We start from the raw sequence: 20,414 nt of genomic DNA on the forward strand, positions 1-20,414 counted from the left end.
GCCTGGGTCTGAGCTGTGGCTGGGCTCCCCGCAGGCTGGGAGGGGGAGAAGTGAGGAACTGCCCTTTTTTTAAGCTGATCTCAAACAATTGTGAAACTGGAGTGGGGAGGGGGCCGGGGCGGCGGGTCAGCATGTGTCTTGCTGTGTGTCCCCATCCCCTCGCACACGTGCGGTCTGTGGCAGGAGAGTGCCTCAGTGTCCAGCGTTCTGCCAGGGTCAGGCCACTCCTGCAAGGGGACACGCTTGATTTATGACCACTGCTTCTCAGTAGTTCTCCACCTTCGGAGAACCCTTTCCTGGCTGCCCTGTGCTTTGGGCAAGGGGGGATTTGGTGGCCCTGGCATAGCAGCAGGGGCTGCTGGTGGGAGCTGCATTTGTGGGGATGCATGGCAGAGCGTGGGTGCCCTCCTCCCACATCTGTGCCTCCCCATGCCCCTGGCTGGGTCTCCCTGTGCAAGGTATCCTGCCTCCAGAGTGAGATCATCCAGGGGTGGTGGTGGAGATCAGTTCTCCACACTAAGGGCGCGGCTCTGACGAGCCACTGGGGAGGTGGCATCTGCAGCCAAGGCGTCACAGCCCGTTCCCTCGAAGGCGATGGGAGAGCAAGGCTGGCAGATGCTCACCCCCCGCGGCAGGGGCACGCCGGCCTGCCCGCCTCCCAGCCGTGTGCCAGACCCGTGGCAGAGGAGGAAATCAGGATACTGTCTGGTGTCCAGGAGGAATTCCTGCCTCGGCTTGTTCCTGCCAGTCCTGCACCGACCTTCCCTCAGTGTGGAAAGCCCAGCAGGAAGCTGACTCACTGTCTGCTGCCGCTGCCACGGCTGGGTGCGGGGCTCAGCTGCCTGCAGCACCCGAGGGCTGCTCCTTTCACGGATGCAGGAACAGCTCATCGCCCGGACCCCCCAGCACCCACCCGCCCTGCCTCTCCTCTGCAATGGCCCGGCTCTCTGATGACAAGCAAAAGGGAACAGCCATGGCACCCTGGTTTCCGTGCCATCTGCAGCCGGGCTGGGGGGAAGGCTGGGAGCTCGCCATGCTGCCGGCATCACTGCTGAACACGCAAGCAGTGTTGCTACATCAGGCTCTGGGCAGGAGGCAGCCCCATGGCAGGGAGGGGGGCTGATGGGCTGGAGAGGGGTCCCAGGCTTGTCCTGGGTGGTGGGGCCCATGCCAGCTCTCGCTGACTGTTTCGTGTCCATCACGGTGCTGGTGTGGCAGCCAGACCCAGAGCTGCTGGGGTGGCAGAGGTGAGGTGCCAGACACATGGTGGTGGCAGCATCCGGGCAGCCAGCGACGGGGAGTCAGCATCCGCCTGCTTATCAAAGCTCAGTGGAGCAGCAGATCGTGGTAGCCACCCCTTCCCGGCAAGCAGCACCTAAATACATTTAGGAGGCATTTCAGACATCCCCAGTTCTAGCTGGGCTGTGTGAATGTAGGACTAAGAATTTAATCCTGTAACAGAGAGGAGCAAATATCAGGCATAACTTCGTTCTTAGGACCAGGTCAACCCACCTTCTTCTTCCTTCCTAGAAGGTGTCACTTGACAGTAGTGATAATACCAAAAACCTTGCCTTTTGAAAGGTTGGTTCCTCACCTCACCCTGGGCTTTCCAAGCCCTCTTAGCCCCCTGGCTCAGAGCTGCAGGGAGGTCTGTCAGGCTGGAAAAGTGACTGCTCCCTTACAGCCCAGCATTACATGGTACTACTGACATCGTGCTGAAAACAACAGCAGTTGCGCGCTTAGATGTTTTCTCCATGGTGTGTGTGGAAACACAGCTTTGCAGCACCCTCTGGGAGCTGATGAATGGGAAAGGGAGCTCACCAGGACCCTGGCCTGGGAAACCAAGGGTGAGACCCTGAGTTTATGATGAGTGCATTTGGGCTGCTTGTTGTGTTTGCTGGGAATAGGTTTGCTGCTAGCTTGCTACTTCACTTCTTTACCAGATCTCCCCTGACACGCAGCTGTGAGGATCATGCCTTGTTGGGCAACTGATCCCTGGATGACAGGAACCATGGCCAAAGTTTCTCCACTGGAGAAGTCCGGGTGGGGCCATTTGGTACTTGGAGATGTCTGCTGATGGAGACTCTTGGCAGGCAGGCAGAGGAGGTGAAGTAGAGGTGTGCTCCTCAACCTTCCCATGGCTGTGAGGAGCTCCACACCCCCCTGGTGACCACCCAGAAGAGACAATCTGGACAGCCAAAATGATCTGCAGAAGCAGCAAGAGCGGAGGAGGAGCTGTCAGAAGGACGAATCAGTGTTGAGTTGATCTAATCCCTTCACTAACAGGGTAATTGGCCTTGCGGACAGGAGTATTAGATGGGAGATGAGGACTGCAGTTAGGCTTCTGGCGCTGCCTTGCATGGTGTTCTCACAGGACAGGGAAAGCAGTGTAGATTAATCTAATCCAGTGCAAGTACAAAAGAGGCTGGATAGTCATGCCCGGGGTAGCTCTCAGTGACCTGATGTCAAAATGGAAGTACGCACTGACAGCGACTCACATGTTAGGAAACCCGACCGAAAGGTCCGGATAGCGAAGGTGGAAGAGGCTGGTGGGGGTGGTCGTCGCAGGTTAGTCAGTGGCCTAGGTGTGACGCTGTCTTGTGGCGGAGGTTGGCTGAGACACTGCCATCTCCCTCAGAACCCCCTGTGTGTTTTAGGTGGTTAAAAGCATATTATTCACAAAAATAACAAACCCCCAAAACTTGTGTCTATGTGTGTGTCCCGTTAGGTCTCCTTTCTTTCGTTAGCTCTCCTTCCTTTCAGAATAAATAAATAATTTCTTCCTACTGCAGGAAGCAACCCCCCGGCGCAGGCACACTTTTTTCCCAAACTTCTATGCCCGCTGCTCCAGACCTCGGGGGACGCAGTTTCGAAGCTCTGTCAGGATTCCTGCTAACGGTCCCTCTCACCGCCTGGTGCTGTGATGGCCTCCCGAAGGGACCCGGACCCCGAGGTGTCTGCATCAGTGGTCCTCCCTCGGCTGCTGTCGCTGCAGGCAGGGACGGTCCCTCTTCCCCGCTGCGCGTCTGTGGGCGGCACCGGCCGCTCGGGCTCCGCCGCCGCCTCCCGCACCCCAAACGCCGCTCGGCATCCCTCCCCCCGAGGTGCGGGCTCCTCCCCAGCCGCCGCGACCGGCACCTCCGGGCCGCCCAGCCCCGCCGCAGCCGCCGAGCTCCCGGGGCGGAGCGGGGCGGAGCGGGGCGGCCCGGCCGCTCCCCGGTGCCCGCGGCCGGCGAGGCGGAGCCAAGGCGGGAGCCGGGGCCGGCGAGTCGTTGCCCGCCCGGGCGCGGCGATGCGGAGCGGAGAGCCGGCCGGCAGCGCTCGGTGCGGGGTCAGACCGCCGATGGACTCCTCTCTCAGCCCGGTGGGCAGCGGCGGGGACGGGGCGGGGGGCTGCGGCGGGGGTGTCCGCCCGCCTGCTCGGGGTACCGGGAGGAGCTGACCGGGTTGCGGGAGCCCGAGGGATGCGCGGCTGCAGCCGCTGGCAGGAGGAGGGAGAGGGTTTGTCGCATGGTGGTGATGGCTGCCCCGGAGACGGCTCGCACGCTGCGTTTCATCCCCTGGAGCGACTGCAGGGTCCGGAGCCTGCTCCTGCCTGCGCGTGCATGTCGCGACTCGGCTGGCCGCGCGTGGCACCGGGCCGGAGGCGGGCCGGGGGGCAACCGGGGAGCGTGCGGCGGGAGGGAGCGTCCGCCCCGGTCCTCGGCCTCCTCGGTGCCCCTGCCCGGTCACCTCCACGCCGGCGGGCAGAGCGGGCCCGTCCGGAGCCAGGCTCGCACCCCCAAGACGCGGGCTCTGCTCCCGTGGGTGCCTGCGGTGCCCGTTCCTTGGGGCTGGCGACAGCCGTGTGCGGCACGGGGAAAGTGTTGGGCAGCCTCAACGCACGTGCTGTGCTCACCCCAGACCCCCCAAAATCACCTCTGCCTCTTCCCTCGCTGGAGCATACCCAGGTTTCCAGCCCAGCTTGATGCTGCATTTGGTTGTGAGGGGCAGGCGGGTGCAAGGCTGGGGCAGCCCTTGGGTGACAGCGGGTGCCCGTGGCACTGGCAGTGGGCACGGCAGTCTCTGTGGGGTGACAGGGCTGTCCTGAGGTCTGTGGATGAGCTCTGAAAGCCTCCTGTTTGGGGCCAGGGTCATCAGACATCCCCCCACCCTCCAATGCCCTGTTGGTTTCCAGGCCATTAAACCCAGTGTCTGGCCCTTGCCGTGTTCTGTGTGTGGCGGGGGGGGAACTGGCAGCCCCCTGGAGCAGCCCATGGTAGTGGGCTGGAGCAGATGATGGGCTCGGGCCTGTCCCCTCCCCCGTGAAGCACTTGCTTTATCAGAACAGATGTTTTCCCAGATCTGGCCCCAGCGGGAAAGGAGTGGCTGCCCGGGGCCGTGCGGCTGGGGCTGCCCCTTGGCATGCACAGCACGGCACATGGCCCAGGAGCCTTTCAGCCATTAACTGATTAACCTGCTGCTCCTGGAAGCCTGGGCCGCCTGTATCTAATCAGATGGAAGCCAGGGTTTCCCCAAGGGCCATTTCACCAGAGCCTTTATGCCCACCCCTCTGTCACGAGGAACCTCCTGGCCTCTTGCAACAGGAATAGACACCGAAGAGCCTGGTGTGCCTGCTGTGAATGGGAGGCTGGAGAGGGAGTGATGCCCAGAGGAGCGTGTCTCAGCAAGTAACACCCAGCAGAGAACTGCCTGCTTTGTCCAGCTCCACTTGTCCAGGCGTGATTCTGCCATTATCTGGAGAAACAGGGATTTCCAGGGAAGGGCTGAGGGGCAGTCCCGAAGTCAGAGCCTCTCTAGGAGTCTTATAGCTCTGTAAATCACAAGCTTAAACCCTGGTGAAGCAAGGTGGCCAAGGCTGGAGAGCTGGGGCAAGCGTGCCTGGGAAAGCATCAAGCTTTGCTTTGCAGGAAAGGCAGGGGGGTGGGAGACAGGGAGACAGGGAACGTAGCTTCCGGGGAGCAGGAATGTTTGGCATTTGCTGCACCCTGCCACTCTTCTTCCTTCTCCATGGGGGGTTCCTGGTGGGAGGGCAACGACTGAGCAGAAGGGAGTTGCTCCACCTCTTTCTGGTGCAGCAGAAGCCAAGCTTGTCCCACGGGATGCGTGTCATCCCTTACAATGGATAGCTTAAACTCGAGCCTGTTGTTGGTCTTATGTTAGCAGGCTCCCATGCTGTGCTTGCAGCATTTAGATACCACACTCAGTGATGTGGTCAGTGTCTGGGGTTAGGTGGGGATGCCATAGGTCTTCCCAGCTTCCCTGGTTCCTCCCTCGGCATGCTGGAGACCAAAGGAGTTCCTATTCTTTGAAGTTTATCTATGATAAGTGGCTTAGTGATAGGTTCAACCTACTTATCGTCCTGGCTCAGCCAAGAGGGGAATAGTTTTGGCTGGTTGTGCCAGCTTGACACTGCTGAAGGGCTTTCCTTGTGCCATGCCCTCCTCTGACTGCTGACCTTGGGGACGGCGAGCTGGCAGGGCGTGTGCTGCCGCCGCTCTTCCCCTGCGGCATCCCAAGTGGACCAGGTTAGAAAGCCTTCGTCCTCAGCAAGTGGTACAGCACAAAGGTGCGCGCCTCTGCCATCCAAGGTCCGGCATGCAGCACGGCTCAGGGATGTGACGGATGACTCCTTTGCTCCAGCCGGGTATGAGCAGAGGAGCCGAGACGGTGTGTGCGCTCTGCCGTCTCCTTTCGTGGCTGCTGCAGCAAGCCCTGTGCCCAGACGGGGAGGAGGGGCCCTGGGGGCCAGGGCTGTGGCGGTGACGGGTGATGCTTTCCCTGCGTGTCTGGAGCGTGGGCAGGATGCAGGGTTACACAGAGGATGTGACTCGCTCTCCAATTCCCCCCTGAGGAGCAGGAATGTCGTGGTCAGGGTTAAAGGAGACACTTCTCCCACCCCATCCCTCTCTGCTCTCCAGCTGGAGTGACCAGCCAACATGGCCCCACGGTCAGCCTGCACTGAGCAGCAGCATCCAGTGGAGTCACAAATGCTGTTTTCCTTCTGCTCATGTGCCACTGGCCTAGAAATGCTGGCATTTTAAGTGTTAAACAGTTTTCCTCATTGCTCTTTTGGTGAAATCCAAAGCTTTTCATCTGTGCTATAAAATAAATCCCCCAAAGTTCTTAAGCTTTCTGGCATGGGCAGAGAAAGGCAGGGGGGGACCCTGTACTCACATCTTGTGTGGCTGTGGTGGTCTGAGCTGCCCTGTCTACAGCTGGCCTGGTCTTCACTTACGCTCCCCCATCGTCCCCTGGCTACAGCGCTTCTCTTCTTTGTGACCTGGGACATCTGCTGTAGAGGTGGGGAGAGGAGCCACCTCCCCCAAGGACACATGCAGACCAGGGGGGAGCTTCAGAGTCAAGTCCATGGAGGAATATGAGGGCTACCTCAGTTGCCACCATGTGTGCAGCTGAGCTGCTTTCTTGGTCACATACTGAGGTGGGGAGCAAGCAGCTCTGCCAGGTCTCTTCTGCTCTGGCAGCTTTGCCCTGGCTGCTGCGCAGGTGTGCTGACTGCTTGATGCATCTATGAAGTGTCTGACCACTCCACAAAGTCATCAGCTAGTCTGCAGAGTGTGGCCCTTTGCCGGCCGTGGGATACTCAGCTGTACGGACTGTCCTCCAGGCATCTGATGGCTCCTTACTCCTGGTGTAAACTCATGTGTGTAATCATTTGCAGACAGAGTACATGGCTAAGGAGGAGAACTGAAGTGACCTGACTGCGAATGCATCTTTGCAGTGTGGAGCCTGCCTTATTCATGGGTGCAGCAGGTACAGGAGTGGTCTGATTTTTGGTTGCACGTGCGATTTTCACCAGCTTTGAGCTCTCGTTTGCACCAGTTTTGAGCTCTCGGTTGAAGATGCCTGGCTGCATCATTCAGAGATCAGTGTCCCCAGGGAGACCAGCTTGTGCTGGGCAGGGAGGGCTTGTACGTGGCATGCTGGATTAGGTTTCTCAACAGCTTGGTTTGCCCTCGCGGCTCTCCCGGCAGTAGGGAGAAGGTGGAGTTTCTCTGAGAGAGAAGTGTGACTGGATGTCCTGCAGAACCCTTCCAGAGACTCTTGTCTGAGACGAGGGAAATGGTTCAGCTGACTTGAATGATGCTGACCATGAGTGATGTGCTGTCTTTCCAGATAACAGTGAGCCGAGTGCCCATGTGTTAACAACTGTTGGCTTAGGAAAATGCCGCCTTGGAAAGAAACAGTGGATAGAGCGTCATCTTCTTCAGCAGTGGGGCTGCTCTGTGAAGGAGTACTCCCACCAAGCCTCTCTTCTCCCCCAAGGAACATGTGCTTTGCCGACTTTTCCTGATGACCTCCTCTTAGTTTACCAAGCATATTGTGACCTCTTAGAAAAGAGGATCCCAAGAGACTGGAAAGAGAGAGAAATGCTGACTGTTACATCCACACTGCGTATGTGATGTTTTCTGAGTCAATACCAAACAGCAACCCCTCTCTGTTTATTTAGTCTGCGTAGTTCAGCTAAACAGAAGTACCACTGTCCTTGAAGGTATCCATGGGGCTGGTGTAGCATGGATGTTCCTACGTGCAGAATCCTCCATCCCAGCTGCATCTCCCCAAAACTGCTCAGAGCGATGAAGAGGTGCATGTAGTGCAAAAGGGCCTGGCTGCCCTGTTGTGGAGCAGCAACTGCGGGGAAGAAGGCTCTTGTGCCAAAGGTGACATGAAGACGTGTCTGGGGGAAGAGCGGGAGGCCCATTAGCTCCTTCCTTAGGGCATTCGTCTAGAGCCAGGCTGCACGAGCTGCGCCCTTGTCAGATCCCATCAGCGGCGTGAGGGTGGGCTGGCGCTGGCACTGGGTCAGAGCCCCCCCCCACAGGGACGCCTGCAGCTGCCCCGTCGCTGCCGCCAAAACCGCCTCGTACTGCTCGGCTTTCACTTCTCGCCTCGCTTTTTTTTTTTAACACAATAATCACAAATGTTTCGCAATTTCTTCTTTCCCATTTTGCTTTAAGGACAATGTGCGAACTATTTAAATGTGATCATTAAGACTGAAACTTCTGCGAGTCTCGGTTTCCTGGTTATCCTCCAGTTACCCTAAGCTCTGCGGTTCTGTCTCCGGATTTCCATCCGAGGTTGCGCGCCGTTCAGCAGTGCTGTAGAGCGAGTCCCAGGAAAAACACCTACGGAGGGCCTGTCTGCCACGCACTGCTTGGCACAGCGTTCGCGGACTCTTGGGTCCTGCCATTATAAATCATGACAGCTGAACCAGCGGTGGGGCCTCTCATAGATACAGTGGTCAGCGTACGTGATGAGAAGCTGGAAATTCGGGTTAGGACCAGGGCTGTGTCTTAGTCCTGTTTATTCCCGCTACCTGTGTCTTCAGCCAATGATGAAAATTTGGCTGAGTCACACTTTCCGGAAAGGCTTCTTATTTCTGGAGGATCCCCCGTTTTTTGCAGTTTCTTCAAGTGGTTACACAACCTGGTTTTAAAATAAACCCTGCTTCGTTTCTGAAGTGTCTGGCAGCTCCATCCATTTTTGGGTCCTACTTTTCTTCTGCTTCATGAGAGTTGTTTCGTCCCAAATAACTTCTCTGTCTGCAAGAAATTATTCTCCGGCACGGGGCTTCCGAGGAAGGTGAGGCAGCAGGTAGCAGAGCAGTGGTCTTGGCACTGCCGCCTTGCAGCAGGGTTCGGTTAGTTGGGTGTGCAGGGATGGAGGTGAGGTTTGCAGCCCATGCTGGGCCACACGCTACTCTGATCCCCCGCTGTCAGTGTCTGGGCCAGATAGGGCAGCTCTAGCTCTGGCAAATTTGCATAATGACATTATCATTTTCACAAGTTCTTTCGCATTACAAGGGATCTTTCTGAATAACAGAAATGACTGAGTTTTTTAGATTTTCTCTGGAAGGCTTCTTTCTCACACCTCAGAGCATAAGTAAGCAGTAAACTTCCTTGCTCCTGTTTACGCGTCCCAGACACGCATCAGCTCTTGTTGCAACCAAATGTCCTGGGAGTTTCTGTTCAGCAACTTGCAATCCCCTTTGGGTCTGTGACTTCCCAGAAGACATTCCTCCGTTTGAAGTGCTCCTTGCATTCCTCCTCCCCTGAAGCTGACCTTTCAGTTTAGCTGTATTTTAATCCCGTTTAGTTCAAACAAGAGGACTGTGGAATCCACACTGCTCTGATGGTCTCATCCTTGTGGGTACTCACTGATCTACCAGATGTTGGCATCTGATAGTACTATCAGCACTACTTTTGATTTTAGATCCTTGATGAGAATCCAGAATAGTACTGACCCTGTCTCTGCAGAGGTTTGTTAGGAGCTCCCTCAATTAGTCATGATTTTCCCCATTCATAACTGTTTTGATATCCGTTTGCTGCTGTTTGCTCCTCAAGGGCTGACTTTTATCAGAATGCTGCGTTCTACATGAGAAATGCCATGAGAGTCTATTACTGTCCTGTTTATCTCCTGTGCTTGGTTGCTAATCAGAGAATGAAGATGTCCTTTTGACTAGACTTTGTTCCACATGCTGGCTGGCACTGGGCAATAATTAAAGCTCGAGTATCCTTCAGCTGGAAGATCTGAGGGTAAAAGCTCTGTATTTTCCCTGGGGTTGTCAGATGATGCAACCCATGGTTACTTGGGATAATTCCGCTATCGCCCGCATTTAGGCTCTGACCCTTCCAGTCTCTTGGAATTTCCTCAGCATTACCAGGCTTATAAAAATGCATATCAGCTGTTGAGAAACTTTATTGGACATATCTTTGGGAACTCTTGGACCTGTTGATTCTGAAAATGTTTCACATCCTTTCCATTTACTGATATATGGGAAAGCACTTCAGCATCTCAGTGTGATGCAAGAGGGGTACTTTCTAGGGATGTTTATTAAAAACGTATGCATGTCTCCATCGTTACTCACAGTGCGATCATCCCCATCTAGCAGCTGGATGCTGCTACTAGCACATGGCTTTGTCCCTAAGGATTTTAGAAGAGAAGGTAGTGAAACGGACTCTACTGTCTTTACTGTCTCCCAGCTTCTTACTTACATGGGCCATTTCCCCCATTTTTCCCCACTTTCACTCTTATTTCAGATTGGCTGACAGTACGTTCCAGCTCGGAGGCACTCCACTTGCTTTCTGTGGGGTGTTTGAGGGAAAGACACCGAGGACGATCAAACGCTAGGAAAACGTCTCATGTGAATAGTTTGAAAAACCTGAGAATACTTTATTAGTGAAATGACAAATAGGGGCAGACATGGCAAAAGAGCAGAAAAGAATGGATGAGACAGAGAAGGTGGATTGGATTCCTCCGTTCCTCCACCTCTGACTGCAACAAAAAGGGACTGATTAAAATGTGTACTTTTCCATATAACGTGTGAGTAGATGGTAGAGCTCCACATGGCGGGGAATTATTGAAGTCAAGGATGTGGCAAGATGTGAAAAGGTACTGGAAATAATCCCAAATTGTGCATAATAAACATTTCAGAAGAAACCCTGTTTGGGGGGGTCTCATCTGAGTTTTTTACAAAGCGCATCGCATAATGGCTGCTCGGAGGCAGGGTGCTGGATCTGCTGCTCTGTGATAGACTGCTGCATCCTCGTGCCTTCCTGAGGCCCCGAGCTCTCCTCTGCGGACCTTGAGTGCCACTCACCCGTCCATCAGCCCAGCTTTGGCCTTGGAGCCATTGGCCGAATTTGAGAGAGGGAGGGAGCTGCAAGGACACTGCCTCACTATGTATTTGGTGGCAAGAGGGAGAGGATACCTGGAGCAACATCCCAGTTGAGGGAAGGGCAGGGATGGCTCTTCACTTGCTCAGGTTGCAGCAGCTAGTCTAGCCTGAAAGCTCTGCTGGGGCAAGGCTCGGCTTTTCCATGTGCAATGTTTTCTCCTTCTCAGGACTTCTACTGAGAAGATGTGGGAAAGCTGACACAACTGAGATGTATGCGAGTGTTCAGAGACAAGGAATACACATCTGTAGGTATCCAGGTTCTGTGAGTAACGTATCCTGTGGAATGACTTGTTCCAATTCAAGTTTTAGGTGGCGAAGAACTAGTAGAGAAGGTGTAAAAGCGACGCTGGGCAGCTCCACTGACTTTGATGGACTGAGCTTCAGTACGCCTTTTCAAGGCTGGGGAGCAGTTGCCGGGTGGTTGCAGACTCTGTAGGACTTCACCTTAGGAGGGCAGTGACTCCACTGCCCATAGTGGAATTGCAGGGGGCAGCTCATCTCAAACTGGGCCTGGAGAGAGCTTGTGGTGAAGTCTGTAAGGATGCACACCTGCATCCTCCTCCTTCTCTCTGTGCCTTGGGCTCATGGCAAAGGGCAACCTTGAAGCACAAGGGAACAGTTGGGAGTTCACTCTCCCCACCCTCCTAGTGAGGAGCTGGTGTGGTTACTGTAGCGGGTAGTTGCTCCTTTGAGAGGAGCAAGAATTACCTTCAAGGACCAGGCGTTTCCTGGGGGATATCTGAAACTGGGAGATGTGCAGGAGAGTGGGGAGAAGAGAAGCTGTGCAGCAGCCAAACTGGGGGAGGAGAGAGGAACAGAACAGATGGGAGGGGGAGGCAAAGGAGGGGTGGGAAGCAGTGCATATATATCAGTGACCAGAAGTGACAAACTGCACTTAGATGATTTAAAATGCACAAACCTTTTCCTGATACTGCTATTCTGCAGAGCTGCTGGCAGACTGAGGGCTTGGCTCCTTAATTAGTAAGGAATGGGGCTGCTAATTGGCAGAACTAGTCTGAGTCATGGGCCCAGCCTGGGCTGCAGCTCCGGAGCAGCAGGACCCATGGCTGCTGCTTGGTGCTCAGCTCCGTGAGCTGTGCTGGCTTGCAGAGGCTGCCTAGGCTCAGCGGGCTACTGTGTGGGGACCATAGGTCCAGTCCCTTTTTGCCCTGCAGTGTGTCACCTTGTGCCTTACAAGAAGTAGACTTTTGTTTCTGTTGTCTCTGCTGCTGTTGCAGGTTCCCTATTCCCAGCTGCTCCATGTTGGCTGCTGCCAGCTCAGCTGTTTTGCTTCTGTCTCTCTCCTTACCTGTGGCCTCCTGGGCTGCCCCCCTCCCTTCCAGCAGCTGCTCCAGGTTTTGCTGATCAGATATAACCCAGGGACTGGCTGTATGACTTCATTTCAGAGTGACATCAGAAAAACATTAAGGTTGCATTCCTTTCCAGAAGGGTTTAGGGTGTCAGGGACTCCCCCTCCCCACCAATCCTGTATCCATTAGCTAAGTCTCTTTGTATCTGTCCTATCACTTATTCATGATCATCTAGATCAATCTGTTGAAAAGTGCATTTATTGAAACCTGACCCTGGCTTTGTCTGGATCACACGGGCCCTTCTAGCCCCATCTCTGCTGCGTGGTTTACAACCACAAAGCCCACTGAGGCTGGGAAGAGAGCTGGCTTAGCGCAGTGCTGCTTCTAAGCCTAGGAGCATATGGATCCATCATGAGGAAGAACACAAGGCTTAGATGCTTAATACCCACTGAACAGCCTCAGTGTGCCAGGAGGACAAAGGTATGTATATACATAATACTTGTAGCTGAAAAACTTAAAGCATCAACAGCAATTTTTGACTTGGACTTACGGTGTAGGGGGGTCCATGTTTAAGACATCCCTCCCCCTTGCAGAATGGCTGCAGCAGTGACGGGGCAGTTACCCAAACCAAGGTACTGCAAGAGCCTCTCGTAGTATTGCGTTTGCAGCTAGGTCTGGGGACTTAGAGGGCCATGTTCATTCACAAAGAAAACATCACCAATACAGAGAAACAGAGTGGGCAGTTATGTGCATCTTCAAGATGTCTTCTGACCAAAAGCACTTTTCCTCTCTGAATAACTCCTGGAAGATTGATGCACCTATCATGATTGTAGCCCCAGTGGAGCATGTTACTCCTGGGAGTTGTGCAGGTTTGTGCACAAGGAGGAATGGGGCATGTGAGTGCTGTCAGAGAGAGACAGGACTGCTGCCTGTCTCCTCGAATCCAGTACAGCTAGGGCAGCTCCTTCTCACTTGCATATGAGAAGAAGCAGTTTCCAGAAGACAGACGAGGTCCTGGGGAAACACAAAGATTCAAGGGTAGTCCAGACTACGCAAAGAAGAGGAGAGCAGGATATGATGATTTGTTCCTGAAGTGTGGTACAGTTGCAGAGCAGTGTCTTGCTTATATCTGTCCCTGAATGTGTCTCTGGTTGGGCTGGGAGGCTCTGGATAGGAGAAGGCACCTGCAGGTACAGAGTTCTGTGTCTCATCCTCTGGTGCTGTCTTTGCCTCCAGTAGCTGGATAGCTGTTGAGGAGGTAGCTACACGCTCTGCCTGAATGCCTGGGTGCTTTGCTTCTGCAGTCAGGGTTGTGCACGGCTTGTCTGCCTCCGCCCTCTCCCTGATGTGCGGTATACAAGGTCTCCCTTGTCCCTTCCCAAGACACGGCATACTGCATCTGCGGAGATGCAGTTGTGGGAATGCAAGAGAGAACTCCTGGTGTCAGTCACTCCAAAAAAGACACAGAAGGCCGAAGATATCTGTGGCTTCCATTGCTTTTTCACTATCATGTATACCAGGAAATGTTATTTATTTCCAAGACTAGGATGCCAAAGTGCCAGGTGTTATGCAAACAGAGAAAAATGGCATCCTAGAGTTTACTGTCCGCAGTGGAAGACTGCATGGTGTGAGGGTGAGCTAGTACTGATGAAACAGTACTCTCGGTATGCAAGCAACTCTATTTTCAAAATTATAACCCCATGTTATGGGATCAGTTTTCAGGATTGTGCTTTGCTATGCACTTTGTGGCAAGGCCAGTTCATGGACGGAGTGTCACTAAGGCCATAGGAATGAGGATGCTGGTCTCCAACAGTTCGTTCAACATCCAAGTGACGTGCCCTTGATACAGGAACTCTGGTACATTACTGCTTTATTCTTTCTTTCAGTACCTGCTGTTGTTGCCCCACTTAAAAACAAAACAAAGCCCCTAATAAACTGCTAGGTAAAAGAATAATTGGGAGGGGATGAGCGATTCTAATCATATAAGGCGCTCAAGTTAACTGTACCACCAGTATTCAGCCAGCTTTATTCAATGGAAAGCGGTTACACAAAATCATCACTCTGCTGTTCCTTATCTGTCTTTTAAGGTGCTCTCTTTAAATCAGTGGTTGCTTGTTGCTTCATTTTGCTGAACTGTTTTGCCTCTTATGTGTGGGTGAGACCTCCTATATCCCAGTTTGAAAACTGAAGGGTTTTTACTCTTGTGCTTGGAGCGCAGGGGTTTTCTCATGGTCTGTGGTGCCTGCGGGACCTGGGACCCCCTGGAGCTGCTAGGTCGCTGCTCTGCAGTGCTGGGCTGTGCTTTGCAGCCCTTGCTTCTCCCATGGAAGTTCAACCATGCTGCTTGGCTCTTCTTGGAAGTTTTCTGCTCAATTTAATCCTTTCAACTGATAAATGAAATCTGTGGTATTGGGGGAGAGGGGAGTGATGTGAGGGCAGTCTCTTTGGTGTCACCATCTGTTTCTGTATTTAGTCAAGGCTCCTTGGGGAATTTCAGGTTTAGAAAAAAGGGCTGATGGAAGGAGATGCACTAAAACAAACGCTGCCTTTCAGGAAATAAGGGCTATGCTGGGCAGAAGTTACAATAATTATTTACTCTGTGGTTCCTCTTCTGACTGTCTCAGCATGATGTTCCTTTTGGAAACAACACAAATGGGTGCAGTTATTCTACTGGGCAGAGGCAATTGCTGTTGTAAAAACAGCTACGACATCAAAGTAAACTGAAGCAAGTAGTTCTGGGCAGTTGAAATGCCACAGTGCCTGGGAGTTTCATCGTGCTGCCTTCTGCCATTTCTGTAGGAAATGGTGCAACATTGTACAAAAGAACTAGATCTCCTTTTGGGAGTATTTGTTACTACTTTTGCACAGGCACTTCTGCTGGGAAAGGGGTCTGGGTCAGTGTGGATTTTCTGATAATTCCTGGGTGTTGAAGATACCAGAGGGGTCTCACTGTCCATCTCCCCTCTTTTTCCCTCCAAATGCTACCTAATAAATAACAGTGCTTGTGCCCGTGGAGTGTCTCTTGCGTGTCAGATTATCAGCTGCCTCTCTCTCCAAACTAATTTACGGTCTCAGGGAGTGGGAAGCACGTGTAACCCGGCCTGCCCTGGTCCGCATGGACAGACCCCGCAGGGCTCTGTGAGCATGGCACCCTCCTAATGCGGGGTGTGTGTGCCACGGCATCGGGGTGCAGCGTGTGCAGGCCTGGCTCCTGCTGAAACTGTGCTTGCCGGCAGGCTCTCCTCTATGTGCTCCTAGGTACTGGTGTCTGAAGGGACTGAACTGCACTGTTGGGAACGAGTGTTTGCAACAAGTGTATTAAAAAGGGTTTTATTTCATCCCACTCTCTGTTGGGAACTCCAGACACAACTTTGTTGTTTTCTGACTCTTTGCACTTGACACCATGATGGTAGTAGAAGCCTTTGGTGAAAATACCCTAAAGACCTTTCGCTAACACATGTTGCTGATCATGTGTTTGTGTGGAATCATCAGAATGTGATTTGGGAAATGGACGACTTCAACAGTGATGTCTTTCTCAAATGCCTTGGGACACTTTGTCTCGAGCATCAAGAGTTTCAGAAAACGTAAGAGGATGTCGTGAAGATCTCTAATATAGTTCCTCAATATCTCTGTTCAATGCATTGCTTACCAGCTCTCTGGAATCTTGAAATCTGAATCTGTGTTCACTGACCATGAGGGTGATCTTCGCACACCATCCTTGGATTTAGGTACGGATCAGATGCACTGGTGCTTTGCATACACTTGGTGAGGGGGAATTAACGTGCCTGCTGTGGAAACTCTAGAGCAGAACACAGCAGCAAAAGTAGAATTATGTAGGCTTCTTAAAATGTCATTAAAACCAGTTCCTTTATTGGGAGGACTGGAGGTTAGCCAACAAATGTATCTCCTACAGTAAGGAAAATTCAGGGTACTAAAGTGTTTAAAGTGACTAAAGTAGTTTAAAAAAACCTACCTAAACTAAAACAAATCATTAAAAATAGAATTAGTGTTCCACATTCTGGATAATGTAATATAGAAATACTATTGCATCTCTTCAAACATAATAAGCCTATAAGCAAAGAGCTAATGGTTTAAGAGGATAGGAAGGGCTTTTATAATCAATAACTTAGGGGCAGAAAACAAATCAGGAAGAAAGTAGGTCTATGAATCAATAAAAATCAGGATGGCCTTAACGTTACTCAACAGTTCAGCACTTTGGCTTTTTCTCAATACTTATCTAAGCAGAGTTTATGTCGTGTCTATGGAAAGACGTAGAACAGATTAGTTCACAATAACTGAAATGCAGTGTGACGTTATGCCAGACTGCGTAATTGCAGGTCATGCTCTCTGTGATTTGCTTGCAGGCTCCTGCTCTTTCCCTTGTACAAGGTCCCACAGTCAGGCCAGACAGAAGAGGCCAATTTGGGAAACTGATTTCCCCTGCACTTTTGTGATAGGCAAGCTATGAGATCTGCTTGCCTTGCAGATCCCTGCACATGTGTTACCAGAAGTCTGTCTTTATGCTCAGGGTTGTCTTGAGCAACAGTGAGAAATTTAGGATCTTGTAGTGTGCTTGGAACTGTATATATATTAGAGCCATCATATATATATCGGTGTATATATACATCAGAGAAACGCTCAAGTCATGTCATTGACCCAAGGAAACTCTTGCAAGAGAGGCAAACAAAGCACCGTGAAGTCTGCTTAGCTGTTGCTGATGATTTCTGGAAGCATTTTGGCTTACAATGATGTGTGGGCGTACAAAATTGTAAACATGCTTTATTTATATTTTCTATTATTATTATTATAGCATGACTTCTAATGACCGGCTATTCTAAATTTGAAAATATTTAGACAGTCAAACCCACTGTTCTGTGTGTTTGTATCTTTCCATGACTCTTCCTCTAAAAATGGATGTTTCCTTACATTGATTTCTGTGTGATGCTGATTAAAACTGCTTTTTCTTCCTCTCATGTTACATTAAAACAATCAAAGCCTGTTCCTCTGAAAATGTAAGTCAGACTTGCTTAAAAATTTTGAGCAGTGGTAGCTTGGAGGTAGCCTCTGAACACCACAGCTTTCCCCAGCTTTCCTTCGATGTTCGCTCTCCGTGTGCAGATCTTGCAGGCTCCAGTTCTTTCTAATGGGAGCTCTTGTTTTTTGCAGGGTGCCAGGGTATGGCTGCGGGAGCAGGACCAGCTGCAGCCATGCACTGTTGGCTCATGTGCCGATGGAAATGTGCTCTTCACCTCAGATTATGGCATGGTAAGTGAAGTCTGCATGAGGCTGTAGCCTATGCCAAGTTTCAAGATGGACTTCTTGGTCTTGCGTGACTTTTATCTTAAAAGGAAATGTGTCAACTGAAATGCTGCAATTCTGCCTGTAAAGTGGCCTGGCTCCGTTACAGACCATGCCGAAGGTCTAATGAAGGCTAAAAAGAGAAGATTGTTCTATTTCTTCTGTTCATTTGTCTGCTCACCTCACTTTGCATGGTTTTTCTTGTGCTGTCTTTGAAGGGGTTGCATTAATAGCCCAGCAAAACCATTATATTGGCAAAATGTACCTAGGAAGGAGGGAGCTCCACCAGCTAAGCAGCCCGTCCTGCCAGGATGTGCTTCTTGCAAGCCGTGCTGCTGTAAGGGCTGTTGTGCTCACCCTGTCTGCTTCAGCAGCTTTTGCCATCACCCCTTTGGGTCTGGGCGTGGGGCAGTGAGCTCCCCATGTCAGTCAGCAGTGTAAGTGCAGCAGCTCTGCGTAGGACAGTTCAACGAGGCAGCTGAGCTCCTGTGAGAGCAGAGCACAGCTCTCTGCCAGTGATAGGCATCAGCTCTTTTCCCTGCTTTATTTCCAGCCCTGTGTTCCCCGGCATGCCTGCTGCAGTGCTCGCGGAGTAATGTTGGTAGGAAGGGACCTCTGGGAATCATCCAAGTCCTCAGTGAGTCAGCTTGCTTCCCTAACCTTGGGAAAACTATTCAGGGCCCTCACGGAGGTTCTTAGGGAGTCAAGCCAATGCTGGGCTGGGAGGAGGATAGGGAAATGGGCAGGGCTGTGCCTTCCAGCAGTGAGCAATTAGATCTGCTCAGCTGTTTTGGTGAACTGGTGCTCTGCAGGCAGCTTCTTTGTTACGGAAAATTGGACAGGTTTTTTTATTTCAGCCTCTTACCTGGCAAACAGCAGAGGGTGCAGGGGAAAAGGGAATATAGGACTCCAGCTTATGGAGAGTCAGTGGTAGGACTGTCATATTTTTCAGTCGTGCATTGAAAGGGCTAGATTTCAAATCATCATTCCCTTTTAAAGAGCCTGATTCGTTCCTCTGAGACAGAAACTCACCTAGCAGACACAGAGGTTTTTCCATCTGGTTACTCTAGTCTCTGAAATCCTTTCTTGAGGAGCTGGCTTGTGTTGGAAGTGCTGGTTAGTCAGTAACTCATTTTAAGAGATCACAGAGGCATTCACCACAGGTAATGCAGCAACCCGAAGAGCATCAGCGAATGGTGAGTATTTCTGTGACTCTCACAGACTTGTTCCTGTCTCTTCTGATATGCTTCTGTGGCATTGAAAAATCCTCCAAACCCACCTGGCACCTCTGAAAGGACACCAGAAGTCCCACCCACAGAGCCAGCTGAGTGGGTGCACCCACTACCAGCCTGTGTCCATGCTAGGAAAGATGCACAGGATAACACTGGAGAGGGTGACAGGTCTAAAAAAAGCTGGATCTGGGTTTTTCCTCCATGAAATAAGAAACTACTATGCTGAAGGAGCATGTGCTTTATGGCTTATGCAGAAAAAGCACATGGTGATCATGAAAGGGCTTTCTTTATTCAGTGCTCTCCACAATACCTGTCCTACATGCTTTCCTTGCCTGCTGCCTTCATTGCTTGATAACTGTAGGAGGGACTGGCTGTCTTACCCAAGGTGAACATTCAGATGGAACCATCTTCACTTTACTTTGGGTTGGATGGGCAAGCTGATCCCTGAATGTAGTGTCCTCGTGTTTGCTGTGGCCCAGCATCCCTGCAGCTCTTGCAGCTCTGAGGTAAGACGGCCAACCGTGTGTCAGAGCTTTTGCCATTTGTTTTCACTTCCTGAAAAACACCTCAAGCAACAAATCCATCAGAAATGTGACTTCCTGGGAGGAAAGGAGGAGCTGACACTTATGAAACACAAGGTTGGAAACCGCAGTCCAGACAGACCAGCCGAATGGTTTATGAATAAACATAACTTAGATGCTGGGTGGGAGCTTTGCTCATGTGCTCAGGGTTGCACTAATGCGTGGATGTGAGCTTGAGAAGGAATCATTTCTCCTCTGCTCAGCCTGGCTTGGCTGGCAGTTCTCATATTGGCTTGTCAGCCAGCCAGGTTTTGCTTTATTCCTGAACGTTGCAGAGGCTTGGAGAGAGTCCTGGTCATTGTGAGATAAATCTGAGATACTCAGTTCATTGCTGGGGAGAAAGTAGAAATCTTTGGCTGTGTTATGAGGTGCCTGCATGGTTTTTGATGGCTAGTTTGTAGTTAGACCAAAAGCTGATGTTTTTTTCTTTCCAAATAGTAAAGATCTACTTATTAATGCCTATAGCTTTCTGTTTAGGTATTAACTTGCTGGAAAAGGGATATTCCAGAGGGAGCTCTGCAGTTTTTCTCTGTTCTCACTTGCTTCAGGCAAAATCAACCAGGATATTCAGCTCAGTAGTGCAAGCTGCTGAAGCCAGACTGGCTCACCTTAGCTGGTGCAGGATGGTGGGAGGATGTTCCTCCAAACTGCTCTCCTTGCACGTTGCTGGAGGGGTTCAGAAGTGAGCAATAGGGTAAGAAGAGCCTCTTCACTGGTGTGGCTGGAGGTTGGAAGGGGTCTGGCTGGCCTGGATCAGTGCAGCACCTTGCAGGCTCTAAGGGTTGAAGGGGCACCATTAGCGGGTCATGTCTGTGTCTCACCTCAGAGCTCCTCAGGGAAAGCCCATTTGACACAATCTCGGGAACAAAAAACTGCCACATGATTCCTGCAGCCTGTTGGTGATACAGAGACTGGAAACCCCTGCCTGAGGAGGGGTGAGCTGCTAGGGGTACAGTTATGGGGCAAGGTACTCTGTGAACCTCCCCAGCCTCAGGGACAGACAGCTGACACCTTGGCCTCAGCTAGGGTGTCAATGTGGCATCAGGCGGCTACTCCGGGCAGTATATTTCGCCTGTGCAGTGTTTCTGTCCAGAGGGTCCCAGAGCTAATGCTCCTAATCCACCTTCACTGCAGTTCTGCAGGAGTACCTGCTTAAGTCTTTGAGGATCTTGAACAAGATTTTTTTTTAGAGAGGGATGACTGAATAACCCCAATCAGGTGGCTCAAGACAGGTTTAACAGGTGGTGATCTAATCCCTGCTAATCATTTACTTGTGTATTTAGGGCCCTTGTTG

The 20,414-nt window shown here is 51.7% G+C and overlaps 1 protein-coding gene across 2 annotated transcripts in view; it reads left to right on the plus strand.

Annotated features, from left to right (window-relative positions):
* The first annotated feature begins 3,234 nt into the window (after positions 1 to 3,234).
* Positions 3,235 to 20,414, plus strand: part of LOC104329058 (unconventional myosin-X-like) — a 99,938-nt gene continuing 82,758 nt past the window's right edge. For both annotated transcript variants that reach the window (XM_075430031.1, XM_075430032.1), the window contains exons 1-2: positions 3,235 to 3,364; positions 17,176 to 17,274. In XM_075430031.1, the coding sequence (XP_075286146.1) occupies positions 3,293 to 3,364; positions 17,176 to 17,274 (171 nt within the window). In that variant the 5' untranslated portion in view covers positions 3,235 to 3,292. The remainder of the gene's footprint in view (positions 3,365 to 17,175; positions 17,275 to 20,414) is intronic.

Source organism: Opisthocomus hoazin, chromosome 9, assembly GCF_030867145.1.
Source record: "Opisthocomus hoazin isolate bOpiHoa1 chromosome 9, bOpiHoa1.hap1, whole genome shotgun sequence".
Lineage (NCBI taxonomy): Eukaryota > Metazoa > Chordata > Aves > Opisthocomiformes > Opisthocomidae > Opisthocomus > Opisthocomus hoazin.